Source organism: Siphateles boraxobius, unplaced genomic scaffold, assembly GCF_051911475.1.
Source record: "Siphateles boraxobius isolate OS27281-9 unplaced genomic scaffold, OSU_SipBor_1 7, whole genome shotgun sequence".
NCBI lineage: Eukaryota > Metazoa > Chordata > Actinopteri > Cypriniformes > Leuciscidae > Siphateles > Siphateles boraxobius.
In genome coordinates, this window is record NW_027509197.1 from 27,690,853 (window position 1) to 27,710,005 (window position 19,153).

The 19,153-nt window shown below is 36.9% G+C and overlaps 2 protein-coding genes across 4 annotated transcripts in view; one reads left to right on the top strand and one right to left on the bottom strand.

Moving 5' to 3' along the window:
• The window catches only part of appb (amyloid beta (A4) precursor protein b), a 25,944-nt gene extending 12,796 nt beyond the window's left edge, over nt 1-13,148 (bottom strand). The window contains exons 1-7 of one of the 2 annotated variants that reach the window (XM_077215483.1): nt 12,751-12,972; nt 8,258-8,425; nt 6,245-6,374; nt 5,879-5,991; nt 5,294-5,484; nt 1,624-1,868; nt 1,287-1,457 (exon numbers count right to left, since the gene is read on the bottom strand). In XM_077215483.1, the coding sequence (XP_077071598.1) occupies nt 1,287-1,457; nt 1,624-1,868; nt 5,294-5,484; nt 5,879-5,991; nt 6,245-6,374; nt 8,258-8,425; nt 12,751-12,813 (1,081 nt within the window). In that variant the 5' untranslated portion in view covers nt 12,814-12,972. Of the gene's footprint in view, nt 1-1,286; nt 1,458-1,623; nt 1,869-5,293; nt 5,485-5,878; nt 5,992-6,244; nt 6,375-8,257; nt 8,426-12,750 lie in introns of both variants that reach the window. The other variant, XM_077215484.1, reaches the window with a different exon arrangement.
• LOC143723305 (uncharacterized) lies at nt 11,890-18,781 on the top strand. 2 transcript variants are annotated; one of them, XM_077215493.1, is made up of 5 exons: nt 11,890-12,040; nt 16,065-16,111; nt 16,397-16,711; nt 17,412-17,563; nt 18,115-18,781. In XM_077215493.1, the coding sequence occupies exons 1-5, from the start codon at nt 11,913-11,915 to the stop codon at nt 18,157-18,159; spliced, it is 687 nt and encodes a 228-aa protein (XP_077071608.1). In that variant the 5' UTR covers nt 11,890-11,912; the 3' UTR covers nt 18,160-18,781. The 2 variants fall into 2 exon arrangements, with proteins under 2 accessions (XP_077071608.1, XP_077071609.1); XM_077215494.1 differs by lacking the exon at nt 11,890-12,040 and adding an exon at nt 14,251-14,528.
• The last annotated feature ends 372 nt before the right edge of the window (nt 18,782-19,153 follow it).

Consider the following 19,153-nt stretch of genomic DNA (forward strand, 5'->3'; position numbering starts at 1 on the left):
CAGAAGTGCAGTGTTCAGCAGGTTAAGAAATACACCCACTGACATGCAGGTGCTTTAAAAACAGACAAAAGCACAAAAAAAAAACATCCATGCTATCAAATATGTCAGTATCTACTCAAAATCTGTAGTGGCTGAAACTCAAAAAAAGCAAACACGAAACTGTAGTACAGTATGGAAAACATTGCCCATCATGAAGAATAATTGATTAAATAAATAAATACATTCTCCTACAAACATATTCAATTAAACAATACCTTAATAACCACTTAATAATAATAATTATTTACTACAAAACAATCTGTATTGTATAAAGCACTATATAAATAAAGCTGACTTGACTTGAATACCATTTTCTATAAAAATATAGATTTTATTGCTACTATTGACTCTATAATTGCTACTATTTTTTTAAATCGAAATTTTAAAATCTGTATTGGATCTGATAACATTCAGTTCAGTAATTAAGTCAGATGTAATTCCGCAAATGCTTTTTGAACAATTAATTAAACAAACAGGCTCATAAGATTTACTTGTGCATGAATTAAACTACACTGGTACAGCTAGCAAAGACAATACAATAAAAAGACATGGTCTTTGTATTATTTTACGGTATCCAGTTAAGGGACGGGAGGTATGAATAATGTTAAATCACATCGATAATATAAATATTATGATTTAGTTACTTTTGCAGGAATTTACAGAGCAAGAAATATTTATAAATGAAATAACCATGCATGTATGACTATTTATGGATAATTCATTTACGAATCTCAATTTAACATTTTATTTGAATAAAGTCCTTTTTTTTTTTGAAACTTGATGCACAAAAGATAAGATATGTATAAGACTGGCATCAGTGCCAAAACACCTTCACATTATGTACTGTGTTAAAAACTTAAGTGTCATCAAAAAAGGATAAAAACAAGCAAATCTCACGGCACTTAGCCCTATGCCCTGTGTTTTTACTTATCACTTACAATCCGGATTTGAATATCAAAACAATATTATTTCTTTTAACATGGTGCTGTAAATTCAGGAAACGAAGATGGAGAGTTTCAGAAAAGTTCCAGTGTGCTCAGATAAGACAGCATGAGGTTAAACTAAAGGAAATTTGCGCTCTGCCTGTACAGTCATCTAAAAACAGAGACCTGTAATCCATGCGGGCTAAAGCATCCAGCCATCTGCTGAGCTTGTGAGTTTAGCACGAATGAAGCGAAGAAAGTGAGAAAGAGACGACGTGCTGGTTAGCAGAGGTGAACTTCCTCTCAGGAGTCGTCTGAACTTACACACACTGCTGCTGCAGACAGCCATGCAGTACTCCTCTGATTCAAAGTTATTGCGGTTGCCCCCACAGCCCCCAAAGATGAAGGGGGCGCATCGGCCCGTCTCCACCACAAAATACCAGCGGGGAAGCTTGTCATGGCATGGCCCCAACCGAGCAGGGGCCCAGCACACTGCTATTGGAGAAGAGACACTCTTTGATTTGTTTAAATAGTTAAATGTAACATTTTGCTCCAGTTTTGCCTATCCTGTGCATTCTCTCAAACATGTCTTGTAAGGGTGTTTTTTCACATTTGGATACTGAAATGCACATATGGACACTTAAGCATACACAAATCTCACCTCGCACAACCTCCTCTATAGACTCTGTTGTTGTAGTGGTGGTGGTTGTCATTGCAACATTGGAGGTCTGCTCGCTGGTGTCTTGTTCGTCGGTTGGGTCTTCGTCGTCATCTTCCTCATCTTCATCATCTTCACCGTCACCATCTTCATCGTTGTCCCATACTTCCTCTTCCTCATTGTTGATATCCTCATCATCCTCAGTCACAGCGGGCTCAGGTTTGGCCGGGGTCTGCTCTCTCAGCACACTGTGATGCAAAAATGTATGAAGTTCATGGCATATACAAGTCTGAGACTATATTGAAAAGGTGGCATTCAAAATATTATTTAAACAAGGAAATGAACAGATTTAAGATTCTGCACTATTTCTTTGTCTCTAATCAAATACAGTTTGTTTGATCATGTGAACTCCTTTGTAGAGACGGTCAGATGTTTTTCTTCAATTAAAGCACAAATATCACATACGTCAAAAAAAATAAAATATATATCTACACTTAAAAAACATTTTGCATTTACCCAAAATGTATTATTAGCAATTAATTTATTAGCAATTAATCAATTAATTTGCCCCTTTAACCCTCTGGTGCTGATTTGTTTTTTTTTTACTTGGTACAAAACTTGGTAAAGTTTTTAGCATTTGCTATATGAACACAAAATAAAATCATGGACATGATTCGACAGGGTTAAATGGTCCTGAAAAAAATAGTCACACTTGTACTCCATTTCTCCATTCTGCCACCTGATGGGAGTTTTGGTTCCATGCCACTGTCGCCTTTGTTGCCATTAGCTTTTGGCTTGCTTAGTTGGGGACATTAAATTTAAACTTTACATTGGACTTCAAGCAACGTGGATTCTGTGCCTCTCCTCTCTTCCTCCAGACTCTGGGACCTTAATTTCCAAAGGAAATGCTAAATTTACTTTCATCAGAGAAAATAACTTTGGACCACTCAGCAGCAGTCCAGTCCTTTTTGTCTTTAGCCTAGGCGAGACGCTTCTGATGCTGAGTCTTGTTCAATGCGACAGCTGAAATCCATGTCTTGCATACGTCTGTGCGTGGTGGCTCTTGAAGCACCGACTCCAGCTGCAGTCCACTCTTTGTGAATCTCCCTCACATTTTTGAATGGGTTTTGTTTCACAATCCTCTCCAGAGTGCGGTTATCCCTATTGCTTGTACACTTTTTTCTACCACATCTTTTCCTTCCCTTCGCCTCTCTATTAATGTGCTTGGACACAGAGCTCTGTGAACAGCAAGCCTCTTTAGCAATGACCTTTTGTGTCTTGCCCTCCTTGTGCAAGATGTCAATGCTTGTTTTTTGGACAGCTGTCAAGTCAGCAGTCTTCCCCATGATTGTGAGGCCTACAGAACTAGACTGAGAGACCATTTAAAGGCCTTTGCAGGTGTTTTGAGTTAATTAGCTGATTAAAGTGTGGCACCAGGTGTCTTCAATATTGAACCTTTTCACAATAGTCTAATTTTCTGAGATACTGATTTTGGGGTTTTCATTAGTTGTCAGTTATAATCATCAAAATTAAAAGGAATGAACACTTGAAATATATCAGTCTGTGTGTAATGAATGAATATTCACTATTTGAATGGTATTACTGAAATATATCAACTTTTTGATGATATTCTAATTATATGACCAGCAACTGTACTTCTTGACAGGCTGGAGAACTGGGTGGGGCTTTCTGGGATAGTCCTAAAATGGTTCAGGTCATACTTAGGATGGAGAGGTTATTATGTGAGTATAGGAGACCATAAGACTGAATGGACATCCATGACATGCAGAGTCCCTCAAGGCTCAATTCTTGCGCCACTCCTGTGCAAAGGAAATTTTTTCCACTTTTCAGAGCAATAATCTGCCAACATTCAAGATTCTTTAAAAAAGACCAAACATAAGACTGTGATCCAAAACATTCAAGATTTACGACAGTTTAAGTTGGACATTTCATTTTCAGGTCTATGCTCAAAAGGTGATTAACAGGTAATACATGGTTAATAACTATTCTATATAATTTAGTACCATAAGAATCCCCCCCCAAAATACAAAATATTAAATAAAAAACATTATCGGACTAAAATATAGTACAATAAGTTTTTTTGTTTGTCAAAAGTTTATACATTTTTTGACTGCCATGCGAGCAGCATGATTTTTTTTTTTTTTTTTTTTTTTTACAAAAAAGTACATTTTGCAATATATTTTGCATTACACTAGCAATACATTTTCAAATTGAAAATATTTAGTACTTTTTACAACATTTATCAGGGATGCAAACACATGTATGGTCAAAAAAGAGAGAGGTTATCGAAGCCCTCGCCCCGTGGCAAATATCCATAATTGTGATGAATTTAATCCTTTGTAAGTTATCATTTTGCAGTGTAAAATTACAGTTAACACCTTTAAATATTACATAAATGTATTATGTATTTTTATCAAACTTAATGAGTGTATAAATCAGCAGCAAAAAGTAATTCTTGAAAAAATCTGCACAGTAATTTTATAAAAACTAAATGTTAATTAAAACAAATTACTATTAGTACTCTTATAAAATTCAATCATGCAATCATACATTTCACAATTTTATATTTATATATGAATGTCAAGAATTCAGAAGTGTATATATTTATATAGCCTACACTACACTACACAGAAATAATATACAATTAAATTATACTTATTTTAAATGTATTGTGCAGGATAGGTATAAAAAATATATAGGCTTTTAATAATCTTTCAGTGCGCAACACCATGAACGCTTCAAAACAGAGCGCACAAAGCGTGTGTGCGCATCGCGGGTGCAGAATCGCGAGTGCGCATTTAAAAGTTCACGGCACAAAGCGAAGAAATGACGATCGCACAATTCGTAGTGTATATCTGTCCAACAGTTTATTGATCATTTGTTTCTTCACAGTTTTAAATTCCAGTTATTGTGCGTTTGATGCCGATTCATAGTCCTTGTGCTAACAGGCACGGTAGCGAGTCATTTAAAAACAGCAACAAACATTATATACAAATACACAAAATAAAGTAATTTTATGCAAATCCACAGCCTTTTATCTACAGATCTAGCACTATAATGTGAATATATCATATTGGAGAGAATTTAACGTGGATTCTGCTGTAACCGGACGAGGCGCGCGCGCTGTTTGAATACTGAATGGAGAATGATTGACAGCCGCAGAGGAGGGAAAACGAGTTTCCGTAAACTTTAATTTAATGGGGTAAATAGACTTCTGTCCCTCACATTAAGCTATGGAATGGCTTCAGGTGACTTTGTGAAATTATAATAATAAGACCCTCTCAGTCTCAGACGCAAGTCACCCAAACTGACGTGAAAAAAGCGTTAGGCGCCGAAAAGCGCGCTGTTTGCATCCCTGGTTTATGTAGCATATATTTTGACCCCAAAAATATTTTTTTTTTCCATATGGGATGCTTTTCATCTTTCTCAAATCATACTGGAGAACATAATAATCAGGTTGTACACAAACTTGTGGAGATCATGCAGCTCAAGTGCTTCTGTCATGAAAGCAAAGGGTGGACATAATAAATTGCAAAAAATGTATTATTATTTATTCTGATAATATAATTTATATAAAGAAGTTGTTCATAATAAACATGTTCACAAGTGGTCTCAGAACCAAGTGTCAATAATACCACTTGTGTTTGTGTACCTGCTGTCAGTATACTCGGCCTCTGCGCCGCCCCACCACACATCTGAGTTTGCCTCCTCCAGCTCCTCGCTGTCTAACTCCTTGTGCTCCTCCATGGGGCAGCACACAAACTCTACACCACGGAAACGGTCGATGCCGCACGGCAGCAGCATGCCATAGTCATGGAGATTCATAGAACGATCACCGCAGGACTGCAGAGGGACAGCCACAGGGAAGGTGTGAGTGAGAACGAAAGCAAGAGAGATATAAGGCACTGAGTCATCTTAGAGCTATAAGTAGAACGCTCTCGTGGGTTAGACAGAGATGAATTATACATCCTATTCGATCATAATCTGCCTGCACCATTATTTAACATGCATGGCTGGATGTTTAATGTGTGTTAAAATGCATTTTGGGGATATCATTTTATATTAAACATTTATAGCAAAAAAAAAATTTCAAATGGGGATCCACTAAAATAGGAACTAGATTCACATCTGGAGGTGCCTGATCTGGATCCGGCTTTTCTGGCGCAGATTACAGCTGTGTATGGTTTTATAACTTTGTGAAAGAGTACAGTAAATGTCATGTGGTGAGACCTCTGACCTCTTTGGCCACCGTGTGCCAGTGCAGATGACTCTCGCACATGTCCATTCGCTCCTGGTGCAGGAACTTGCACTTATCTGGGACCAGGAGAGCGTCGCTTACAAACTCCCCAACTGATAAAAACATACAAACATTTGCTCATCAGGTGCTCAAATAGATTTTTGCTGATATGTAACTTGCAGGTGAGGATATCCTGAGCAAAAGTTGTGTTTTGATGGATCTCATCTTATCTGATTTGGAAATCATACAACAGCCACGCTAAAAGCATTAGTTTAATGTTCCATAAATCCAGGTTAATACCCGAGGAGTGGCAGAGTACAGATGTAATCATCACATTGAAGGATAGTTTAATGTAAAACACTGTACCCAAGCAGCGGTAGGGGACCACAATGTGCGTGTGACTGCGGCACTGGCGGCGACCCATTTTGCACCAGTTCTGGATGTTGATGGGCTGGTTGGCCTCCACTACGTTAGTGATCTGGAGGTCTGGGTATACCTGTGGGAGTCAAGACAATGTACAAATTACCAGCTGCTGTTGAGGTCAACAGAAAAGCTATTTGCAATCCATTTTACTTGAATAATCTGACCTATTTTCAAATGAAACAGGATATTCAATGAGACAGGATGAGGGATCTAGATTTTATCCATTGGTAAGTGCTTGGATGGTGAAAAGGAGGTGGTATATATAAGAATGTAGAAAAATTGGAGGGGTTGGTGACATCATCCAAAACAGAACTGAGTGTTTTTTCCACGCTGAAGCGCTGAGTGCCCGGCATTTTTTACTGGTCACCGAGAGTTGAAGAATGTTCGACTTTGGGGTAAAACGCAGCACTCATCACTGTCTATTTTTACCCAACCGTCCAATCACAGTGGAGGAGGGGCGGAACAAATATCACACCAACCAACCGCCACATTCTGCTTGTTCAACGTCAACAGATGACAACAAGCATAATAACTTAACAAAATAATTTAAAACAAGAGCCAGAGAAAATACGTTACATTGAATCGACATTTTAATATAGAATCAACACAGAAACAAAATATGAGTGAAATGAGATACTAGTAACACTTTTGTGGATATTCCGTATCATAACAAGCAAAGTGTCTCAACTGAAAAAAAAAAAAATGCTGCGCTGCCAAAACGCTCTTAAGCGCCCACAGCTAGGCGTTTTCAGCGGAGCGTCTAGCGTTTTAAGCTGGCTAAAAACACTTTGGTGGACACACGGCCAATTAACCATTTTTTTATGAACGATTACTGTTTGTATGACCATAGTTTTCTGACAAATATCATGATTAAATGGAACATAACATCGTACTTATCATGTACAAGAAAAACATACTGTACCACTCCTGGTGAAACCATCACAAGCAGGCATTAATTAATTCTAAAAACAACTGTTTGTTTTCACATTTTTGCCCTGTTTTGTCTTACAGTCAAAACTCAAACTTCATGGCTGAACATATTTAGTTGCAAAATTTATATTTTGCACAAAAAGACCATGAATGTGTAAAAGGGTCAGTTTAGATTTCAGAAATATTTTTTTACTAAATTTATTAGAATATATGTAGTAAAATAAATTTTGATTTGATTTTTGTTGGTACTATGTACTCTCATTTGCAAACATACACTACTATTCAAAGGTTTGGAGTCAGTAAGATTTTTTTTTATGTTTTCTGAAAGAATCTCTTATGCTCACCAAGGCCGCATTTATTCGATCAAAAATACAGTTACCGGTAAATCAGTAATATTGTGAAATATTATTACAAAATTTAAAATTCTAATTTTAATATAGTTTCAACAGTCATTACTCCAGTTGTTTAGTGGCACAAGATCATTCAGAAATCATTTGAATATGCTGATTTGGTGCTCAAGAAACATTTCGTTTTATTATCATGTTGAAAACTGTTTTGCAGCTTAATATTTTTGTGGAAACTGTGCATTTTTTTTTGTTGAGGATTCTCTATTCAGTAGAACAGCACTTATTTGAAATAGAAATCTTTTGTAACATTGTAAATGTCTTTACGGTCACTTTTAATGCATCCTTGCCGAATAAAGTAAAAGAAAAATCCCCCAAAGATTTTTCACTGAACCCAAACCTTTGAACAGTAGAGTATATTGGCATTACATTGGCTATCGGCCACATTGCTACCCATATAACAGCATCAGTCATTGACAAACTTATATCAGTCGACCACTAAATAGAACTTGACATGCTTATGTAATACTCAGAAGCCCACTATTATATACTGTGATTGTCATTATATAATTGACTACAATATGTTTTACAATGTGTTTAAGCTTGCTATTGACAACTAACACAGCAGCAGAACTAATTATATTTGCTCGTCTCATTTTATATCTTTTTCCTCTCTCATTACCTCTTGGCAGTACTGAAGGATGCCCTCTTTGGTGCCGATGCAGCTCTTGGTGCCAGTTGGATCCGGCTCCCACTTGCCACTCTGGACGTTGATATGCATGTTGAGTTTCCCACAGAACATGGCCACCTGGGGCTCCGCCAACAAGCCCACTGAGTCATCTGATGGTACCTGCCAACAGCACAATCAGCAGGAACATGAGGAACCATTATCACATAAGCCTATGATCTTCAGATGTCTTCATGTGGGGGCTTTTCTCAGCAAATATTGATGAATACGATCAACTGTGATTAACCTGATTAAGTAAGCGGCCTATCATTTAATTAACTTGATAACAGAGACAGGATGACAATGAAAAGATGAAAAACTTTGATATGCTTATGAGCATCTGATAGATATAGATAACAGCAGGTTTGCCCATCTATTTAGAGCACTAAACATAATAATGTCCAAGAAACATGCTTTGTGGGGTTCAGACAGGGACATACAGACACAAGGAAATTACTTTGAATCTACATACAAACACGTTAGACGAACAATACTGCACCAAATGTTGCCCTAACTAGCCAAACGGAAAGTCGACAGGATAAACACTTTCATATTAAACAATGTTGGGATTTGAATTCTCAGAATGCCCTGTGTATGGAGTGAATGATGTAGCCACTGTTATCAGGTTATTGCTGTACTGTTTGCTGGCTTTATTTATGCTGTTGTTGCTGTTTTGGTGGTCCTTGCTAGCAGTGTTCAAATTATACCAAAGCTTTTAGCGGGTAAGCAAGTGTTAGAAAACATCTCCTGGTATTCAATAAAATATTGAATACTATATAAACATGTAAGTTATACTGTATATATACACTACCATTCAAAAGTTTGGGTCTGTCAGATTTGTGTATGTATCCTTGTTGAATAAAAGCTTAAATTTATTTTAAAAAAACCTAACTTAATCCTACCCAAACTTTTAAATGGTACAGTATACATTTATCTTAATTTTCAACATAGAAATATATAACTATGATAACTACGGAGGATTTGTTTTCCTCCATACTAAACCAAAATAATTTCACTCTTTTTGGCTAAACTAAATTGTAAAGCTACAAGCAACTCAACTGAAACCATGAGAGTCAAAACTCTCTACATCTGACAAATACTTGTAAACAAACATTAATCTTTTAGAGCCACAATGACAGTTATGTAACGTAAAATATCAAACATTACTGCCTTATTCGGTTCAGGGTTAAAAGCCTTGAACACAATCTAATCACTTGAACTGGGTGGAAAGATTTTAAAAAAAAAAGATAGAAAGGGAGAGATAAAGTATGAGTTTGGTCCTGAAATCGACACAAAGGAAAACATATTTGCAGAAGATCAATTCACAGTCAGTGAGAGAGAGAATAATGGCGGTCCTCTTTTGTGTGTCTTTAGCCTGGCCTCGACCCAGTGAGTCACAAAGGTTCCTTACAACCAGACCCACCCTGTCTGTTCAACTGAGCGTGAGAGATTATGGGACTGTTGTGTTTTCCCTCTTTTGTCTGGGTGACAAACAGTGGAAGTGCTGCTGTAGCCAGCTGTCTGAAAGATGCATCAGTCTCAATCGTGTCACAATATATGACGCAACACTAAAGTATGTATTGTGGATAATGACAATCTGTATTGTGTATAGTTCACCCAAAATTAAAATTAGTAGGCTATGTGAGAAAAAAACTAAAAGTTTTAGTGTCAGTACTACATTAAACTACTATATATAATATTAAATATAATGTATAATAATTCAATGCAATGGGGGAATATTTGTGGGTCCTGATAATGCCAACTGTCTTATGCTACCAGTAAAAAGTGGCCTACATTATTTTAAATATATCTAGTCAGTGACAAAGTGCAAATATTCGTCTAAAATAATTCTGTATTTTCAGCTTTAGAATGCTAATTATTTTTTATTCTGGTGTCATCATTGTCCTCTGCATTGAGTTACAAGCACCAAGTCCAAGCCTATTCATTTACACCCACAATGTTAAATTTAGCTTTTTAATCAACAGTACATTTTCTTGTTAACCTTTTACCATATGTCTTGGAGTATCGCAATAATATCGTATCGTGATATGTATCGAATCATGACATGAGGGTACCGTAGATAGACTCTGTCCATAATGTTTTTTTCTTTCTAACCTTTTAACAAATGGCTTGGTGGTTATAGTGCAATAAAACATATCTATGCTGTATGGCAATTTAAAAACAGAATAAATACTGTAATTATGCTGGCTGCACAACAGTAGTTAACTCTTTAGGAAAACCATGCGTTAGACACGAAATGGTCTTAACTTCTGCAATAAGCTGCAAAGTTTCAGCTATAGATTGTTTTACATGAGATCATTACCATCAATGTATGATATAAGAAATGCTTCAACACTGACACAGCCAATGAGCCAATAGTGAAAGCTAATTATCTGCAGATATCAGTGTACCAAAATAGTGTCTCAGCCAGGTTGTCATAGCAGTTCAGGATCCACATTAGTGCAAAATGAAAATCTGCAGCTTTCAACAGCCATTCAGCTCAGGCTTAATCTTAAAGATGGTCAAAAATCAATGAGGTAGTTTTTGTAGCCTACCACTTAAAAACAATCTACAACCGACCATGTTTACATGTTCCACTGTTATTTCCCAGTTAAACAAAGGAAGCCCTTTTCAGATGGAGGCTAACCGAAAACAGATTTACCAATTATACGCAAAATAAGCAAGGGAGCTTTCAGGCAAAACATGGTGACCAGTAAAGAGGTGACAACACAAACTCTCAGAGCTTGTTTTGGCACACTACCTACAAATGACACCTTTTAATGGAAAAAGCTTTAGGCCACGGTCTTATTTCTTGTAAGTCATTATATAATTTGCAATCTGACTGGTACAAGGGTTCCTTTTTAAAAGGAATTTGTAACTTTTTAGTTCACAACTGAAATTGTCATTTGGCATGCCTACATCACAAAAATCCACACATAATCATTTAATTTTGAAGACCCAATAAAATCAATATAACTAAATTAATTTAGTCAATGTTTAGCAATACAGCAGCAGCAGATGGCCTCTGTTTGTTACCCTGCAAAAATACATAGCTGATTTGCGATTTGTAACTAAAATGTGATGATTCATTTTTAAATGCTGAAATATGTGTAATCTGGGAGTCATATCCTCAAAGGCTCCACATTATTTGCACCCTGATATTGGTACCATTATAGACTACCATATTTTAAAAGAACACTAACAACACCACATCTACATGTAGACCAGAATTACAGAAACTATGTAGAATAAAATATCTCTATGTAAACCGACTACCAGGTGTCAATAAGCTCAACATTCAAGTACCACCATTAAAATAATCTGTGTTTGCAAAGAGCATTTAGTGCAGATGCATGTGTTTGTGGGAGTGAGAAAGTTTATCTATCCATTTAGCAGATTTTGCCTTATAACGAGATAAAAAAAAAAATAAAAAAATGAAAAGCCGCAGTTCACGGACGCCATCTTGCTTCTGTCAACTAACATCTTTTTGTAGGCCTAATATTCCTCACAACATCTTTCCACTATGAACAAGTCCTACATCATTTACGCATTTTAACAATCACGCCTAGGCTATAACAAATTCCTTCATAAAGACTTGTATGAATAATAGATGCGCAAAAGGCGCCGCAGAGGAGCGTTGTCCTCTGATGCTCGAATGGCTCAGGAGGGCCGTCGGATTGCTGGCACAGCATTTGTTCGCCCAAAATGGAGCTCTGCGATCTTGCAAACCAGCCACAGGTTTTATATTTCTTTTCTTTTTTCGTGTAAATAAAAGGTAACGTTAGGCTAACTGCATCTGGTGAGAGAATGCGCTCTTTAACACATGTCCCCTTGACAAAGAGCTGTCAGTCAATGATGTTTACATGATCCCACCAGCCGCATCTGCATGACATGAGTTCATATTCCTCCGATCCACATTTATTTGCTCGAACATAAAAACACATTACGGACACAGCAGCATACAATCGCCATATCAGCGTTTTCCACAGTGCAATTCTTCATTATAGCGCCAAGTTTCACCTTCGAATGTGATGCTTATGTTTTATATGAAGGTGTGCAAGAAATGACCCCCAAATATTAAAAACAATGCTAGCCTACTTAAGATGCTCGAATGATGGGCGTCTTTATTTATCACTTTCATGCGCTATACAGTTCGCCCGCTGTGCCTAATATTAGTGGCGATCCTGCCTGCACCAGGAGCCTCCACCCAACACTTTTTAATTGATCTAAAACACCGATGGACAAGAAACCCAACTGGCAACTGCATGAGAGAGAAGTATGATCATGCCGGAATACACAAATCACGTAGCGCTCAACTGTCTCTGTCTGCATCCGTGTCAGGCTCTAGCTTTGCGTTTTTCCTCCCCTTCGCTCCCAGGCCGTCATTTAAAGTATGGAGGAGAATCAAGCTCCGTCTCCATTACACACAATCACTAGCATATTCTTACCTCGATGGCGAGCGACAAAGTCGTCAATATTGACAGCAGGAATGCCGTACGGTCCATATCCATGGCCGTGTTCCCAATCGTAGCACGTCCTGATGGATAAATGTCCTGAGTGATTCGCGATTTTCGTCTCCGCGTTCCCCTATCGTCTATGCTGGGCTGTGCTCAGTGAGAATGCGCGACTGCACACAGCTGCTCCAGTGAAAGTCAGCTGACCACACGTCTGGAGAGAGGAGAGTGTGGAAGAGAAGAGAGTTGGATAGATTGAAGGTGGTGGTCACTGAGGAAACCGCAAAATTTGACCGATACATCAGAACATAGGGGTGATTGAACAGCAAAGCAAATGCAAAAAGCATGTTTGAGAGTTTAATCCCTAGCCTACTGCATCATTTTGGTGTAACGTTCCGGTTTAGGTTTAAACGAAGTAATTAGGCTATTTAGCCTACTTTAGAAACCGACACGTTACACCAAATAATGAAATAAGCAAAGCCACTGAATGTTTTTATTCAGTTTTTGTAGCCTCAAAACCACCCCCAAATGAGGTCAAAGAAAAAGCTTGGAAGCTCTCTTAACAGTGTGTAAAAATGACCATGGAGCCAAAGCAACAAATATTATGACTGTTGAAAATTATGTAGGCCTAATTCACAGTAGATATATTTTCTTACATTTAGGCCTACTTTTAAAACAATTATATGATATAATTGTTTTTAAATGGACGGGGAAAAAATTTAGGCTACAGCTAGGCTAACCTTGTAAATATGACCTTTCCAGAGTTTACATATCCATTGTAGATTCAAAAATAGCATATAAAAATGTATAGACAATGTATGTAGATTTGTTGTTTTATATAATATTGTATGTATTCACTTTATTCTCTCTGTTCTACATATTCAAACTGGCACGTTACGTTTAGCAATGTCACATATGTGAACCAGAGGCATCAAACCTGTCACAGCAAATCAATCAGTTTTAAATTTCATTGAAAATTTGTATATATTTCAGAGCTTTCATTTTAAGTAGGCCAATTTTGATTCATTTTTAAATACGCTGGTAGCTATCAATAAAACTCCAACGCATACTCCGATACTAAGCCGAAAGAATGAGTTGTTATAGAATAGGCTATTTGAAATATTTTAATGAAATGATACACCTTTTGCTGAAGTGATTATTATTTATAAATATTACAAAAAATAGCAGGTGTTATTTATAGGCCTATAATATTAATAAAAACAATCTTCTGTTCACAGAAAATGTGTTGCGTCCTCATATATTTGAACTTCATTCACTTTTGGACCATAAACAATACCCAAAGTATTACCCAAATTAATTACAATAATGAATAGGGTCAATTAACTTTATTTCCTGGGCAATAAAAGTAGGAAAGCCAAGAGAAAACGAATAAGGCACAGAAAGGGAATTTAAAGCCCTCTAGCGCCATCTTATGGAATTTACAGAACAATGCATTGGACATCTTGTTTATCTTGTCCGGTATGGGTTTTCCCCACCTATAATCGCTCCCTACAAACAAGTCGGTTGCATGTGCAGATCCAAGTGAAAATTAGCCTACACCTACTAATAAAATTCTAGGTCAACACGTGCAGGTTACTCCTTCTATATGAACACAACCACACCCAGCAGCTTTGCAATCTGTGTGTGGGATGATGTAGGCTAGTAGGCGCGTTTTAAAACTGAAACAAACTCCAAGCGTGAATCATATGTTTCGGTTCACTCACAGCGATCGGATGCGTGCGTGTCTTCTGCAGAGGAAATATAAACCAAAGGTCAGCACTGTTTTTCTTTTTTTCTTTACCGATCTTTTTAAATTGTTTCATACATAATATGTTAGACTATAATAATAGGTTAAATTTAATATATTTGATAGCCTATATATAAAACAGGTTTTTAATAATTTCATTGAGTTATTTGAGTTAGAGACTCAGATCATCGACCCTTAAGAGTGCATTGTTTGGGGGCAGAGTGGGTCCGAGCCTTTTGGGGGCCCTAAGCAGAATTTGATTTGGGGGCCCCCTCCCACTACGCGAAGTCACCTGTGCTTGACGATTATTGGCACAAATGTCACGCAATTATGATACATTATAAATGAATACAGTGAGGTTATGTATTAATACAAAATAAATGCTTAATAAAAAATAGATGCCTACTTAAATAATAAAATTTTTAACTTTTACTTTACTCTTTTACCAACTCTTTGAAACTTCTTAAAACAAACTAGCTCAAAACATATAAAATAAATTATTTGCTAAAATAATGACAAAACTGAGAAATCAGAAACATAATAAGAGCAAGGGTTCAACAATGGCAATTATTGTTGAAAACTGTAAAAATATTATTATTTCTCAACTGTCTCAATACAGTGTAACTGTCCTCAAAATCTTTTTTATTATTATTATTGTGACAGACTTTGTTGGATTGTACATGACAGAATCCAACAAAATCTGTTACCATAAGGATGTACTGGCGCTCGTTGTATGTGTGTATGCAATCTATTTTTCCCCTCGGGGCTTGCCCTAGATAGTAATTGGTCGTGCGCACTTGGTACTGGAGTGTCGCAGGTTTTTGGAGTTAGTAATTTGATGTGTGGTATAATAAAGTGGATAAGAGTTCAAACTGCTATGTTTATTATTTATTCAAACTGCTACCCTTACACCTAGAAGGTTAAGTTCCCCTGCGGCTATTTTCTCCAACTTAAACCGATACCGTGACTATGCGGAGTTGCGCACGAATTGTCTATGCACTCGCGAGGTGTCTAACAGTTAGATTATGCGCATGACTTAACGCTGACAGACATAGCAGCAGTTGTTGGCAGGTATATTGATCATGAAATCAGAATTTTCTTGTCTTGAATTATTAATTCATATTCATTCCTTCATTTATGCCACTTGTTTAAGTCATCTAAAAAATAAAAATAAATTTAAACTCAATTGGAAGCAGCCGCTTAGTTCGCTTATGCCTCGGACCGGCCCTGTTTGGGAGAGCTTGTTTAAACAGAACATTCCAGAGTCAATGTCAAATGACTGGATTTTTAGGAAAAGCTGTTTGGCTCTTTTTCCTCGTGTGACCTGTGGGAAATTGACTTACTTATAAATTTCACCAATGCATTGAGCTGCTAGGAGAGAGTTTTCTTCTTTTAACGAAAGATACCGCGTCTCACCAGGACAAAGTGCAGGTGTTTATAATCCTGTATTAGTAGGCTGCTCCCATAAAACTATGCACATTTAGCCTTGTTTGTAGTTAGTTTGAGAACTTGGGAATTTCCAGCGGCAAACAGCTTACTTCAACACTTCTCTCTCCTCCAGGACAACCATGATGATCTTGGCATTGCTGACACTTCTGCTGATCACGAGTGAGTCTTTATTGAATCCTTCTGGACCCTTAAATGTAGCTCTATTATATATAAACATGCTTTTTATTGATGATCTCTTGTCAAATACAGATATGCATATATTATTTGCATTAAAAAAAGTTAAAATGTAAAATTATATGTTGCCTAAATCAAAGAAATGTAAAACAGTTTCTGATGTTCCTTTAGAGAATCATATCTTCTATTTTTGGTGTTTATTTGGTGTTCCAAATTTTGTAAATTAAGTTGAGTATTTGTCATGATGAGAATCTGTTACTATTCTTGTAGGTGGTTCTGCAGTGGAAAGTGATGCAACTGGCATTGTTGGACAGACCGTAATTTTACCATGTGGCTGTTCTAATGAGTCTAAACTGGTATGGCAGAAAGATGAAAGAGTAGTGAATGGTTATCCGCTAGAAAGGAAATCTATAGACCAGGCTTACATTGACAGGACTGAACTCTTCCGGGAAAAGGAGAAAACAAACTGCTCCCTTATGATCCTCAACATCTCTTCAGCGGATGCAGGAGTTTACACCTGTCATGCCCTATTGAGTGTTTCTGACAAAATCTGGTCGAGGAAGTCATTAGAAGTGAATCTAACAGGTGAGTTATCTAAAACTGAATTTATTTATCCTATAGCAAAACTGTAGAAATAACTTGAAAGGAAAGAAGCCTCTTCCTCTTTTTAAAATTTCATTGTGCTTCTCTTTTCAAAGTGCTAGTCTGCTTAGCTTTAGTCTATCATGTTTGGTTAGATGATGACGTTTGTAAGACTCATAGGTCGGAAAAAGCAGCTAAAAAACAGAACATTCACGACAACCAAAGGAAGTTGAATTTGTTCCCTCTGGAGCAGAACCGAAAGTCATAGCCCCCAGAGAGGTGCCTATCACAATATTAAAAACATCGTTCTGACGTCATCTGCTGTGCAGCCAGCAGTAATAAAATAGCTTATCTGTTGAATGATATCAGAATAAGACTACAGAGCAAAAAACAGTACTTGTGAAAAAGTACAAATAAGGCTATAGGCTCAGAGCTGGTGTTACGAATGCTGAGATTCCTCTAGAACAGCAGTTCAAGTGTTTTGTTAATATCATTTTAAGACTAAATACAATCATTTAAAACTAAATAAAATATTTAAGACTTATTCGGAAGTTTGCTGAGACCCCGGCCTCCTGGTTGAGAACCACTGCCTTAGAACTTCTGCCTGTATGGATATTTTATATATAAAAAATTGGGCTTGTAATTTGTAATGTGTGATATTGATGACAATCATGTCTCATAAATTTCCATTGTCTTCAACCAGTGACTGAAAAGGAAAACAGTGATCAACAAACCATCTCTGGAGACCAAACAGACAACACGGTCTCTATTAGTGTTCCCATTCTGGTAGTTCTAATACTGGCTGTTGCCGTGCTTCTAACCCTACTGATCAAAAGACGACATCGGACAAACACGGTAAACAGTTTTTGTGTATATTTTATGTTTCGTTGATTTTTTTTTTTGTGATTAGTTATTAAATGACATAAAACATCATAGCAGATATACACTTTCTAAATGATTTAATTTATTATATAAAAAAAACGAAGGGGTCGTTCAGACCAGATGCCTGTAAACACGCTCTACTATACAAATGTCTTTGACGTGTTACAATGCATCTGTTTATTCAGCATCTCGAAACCTGAGTGTCACATTTTTGAGACACCATATTAAGTTGAAAACACTTTTAAAAATGTGCTAAAGGATACCCGACACACATTTTTGTTCCATTCAGTTTATCTTCCAAGAATGTGACCATGAATGACAGCTTTTGCTAAATGCAAAAGACTTGACAAAGGGGTCGTATTCCTTGAATTGCTCATGGCAAAAGTAAATCTACACCAGTTGCTCACTGCAGTCACATATTTTCAGAGCGGTCCCTCAGGTCATGTGTTTGACATGTTTAGTTCTGTTCCCTGAAACATTTCCAAAAATCTGACTGTGAATTCTTTTTTTCTTTTTTGCTACAGGACATTGATTTACCCACACAGCAGCCTATGATCAAAAGTGTGTGACCTTGCTTAAAAGTATAATGGACTAACTTCTATGTTGTAATACAAGGTCCTCTACAACAGCACAGACAATATGAGGCCTTAGCCCTAAACACTCGTGTTTGTATGTGGGCATTACTGAGTGGTGCGTTCTGCGTCCAGACGATCGTTGCAATGTGCAGTCTTCAGTTGTAGCACTGTTATACCACTGAATTGTGAATACACTGTGAATATACTTCCTGTAAACATTGCAGTTTGTAAGATGACAAAATTCTCCTTGTAGGAACTGTTTCTTCATTCTTTCAAGAACCGATGTAAGAGGAGGGGAACGATTCCGCTCTGATTTGAGTCATTGGTGGTCTCATGCTTAAAAAGGCTTTTCAAATCACTATTTTTTTTATAGTTTATATGTGTATTGCTATGATTTATTAAGCACACACACACACACACACACACCATGTAAGCTTCTTTACATTTACTCTTGAATGGGTTGTCTTCCTCAGCTTGTGCTGATTTTCATTTATGTGGAAGAAATATTGCACTCCCTATGGGATATGTTTGCTTTTTTTTACTCTACTAAATTTCATTTACTTTTAAATGAATTATGCTTCAAACCTGTCGAGGCAATAAACCTTTTACAAATACACTTTTCTGTATCTCTCTTCTGTTACTAAAGTTTTAGTATTTTTAGAATAATACCATACAGAATGAATTACAACTAAACCTTGGCATTTAGCAAATTAAGCTGACTTAGGATTTTAGTCAAAAATTCCATCTAGAGGTTCAAACTCTCGGCTGTTGCATAATGTTGAGGTTGTAATCCTGTCCATATTTCTAACCGCAGTTGGAACAAAAGAATGAACTTTTGTTCCTTGTCTCAAATTTTTTTTATTCTTTCCACTGGTTTGCTTTCAGTTTCTATATGACTGTGCAAGTATAATGGACAAATTACCATGTCTTGAATGAAGAAGTCAGAAAGCACAAACTGCAATGAACAGATTAATCACTCATAGTACTA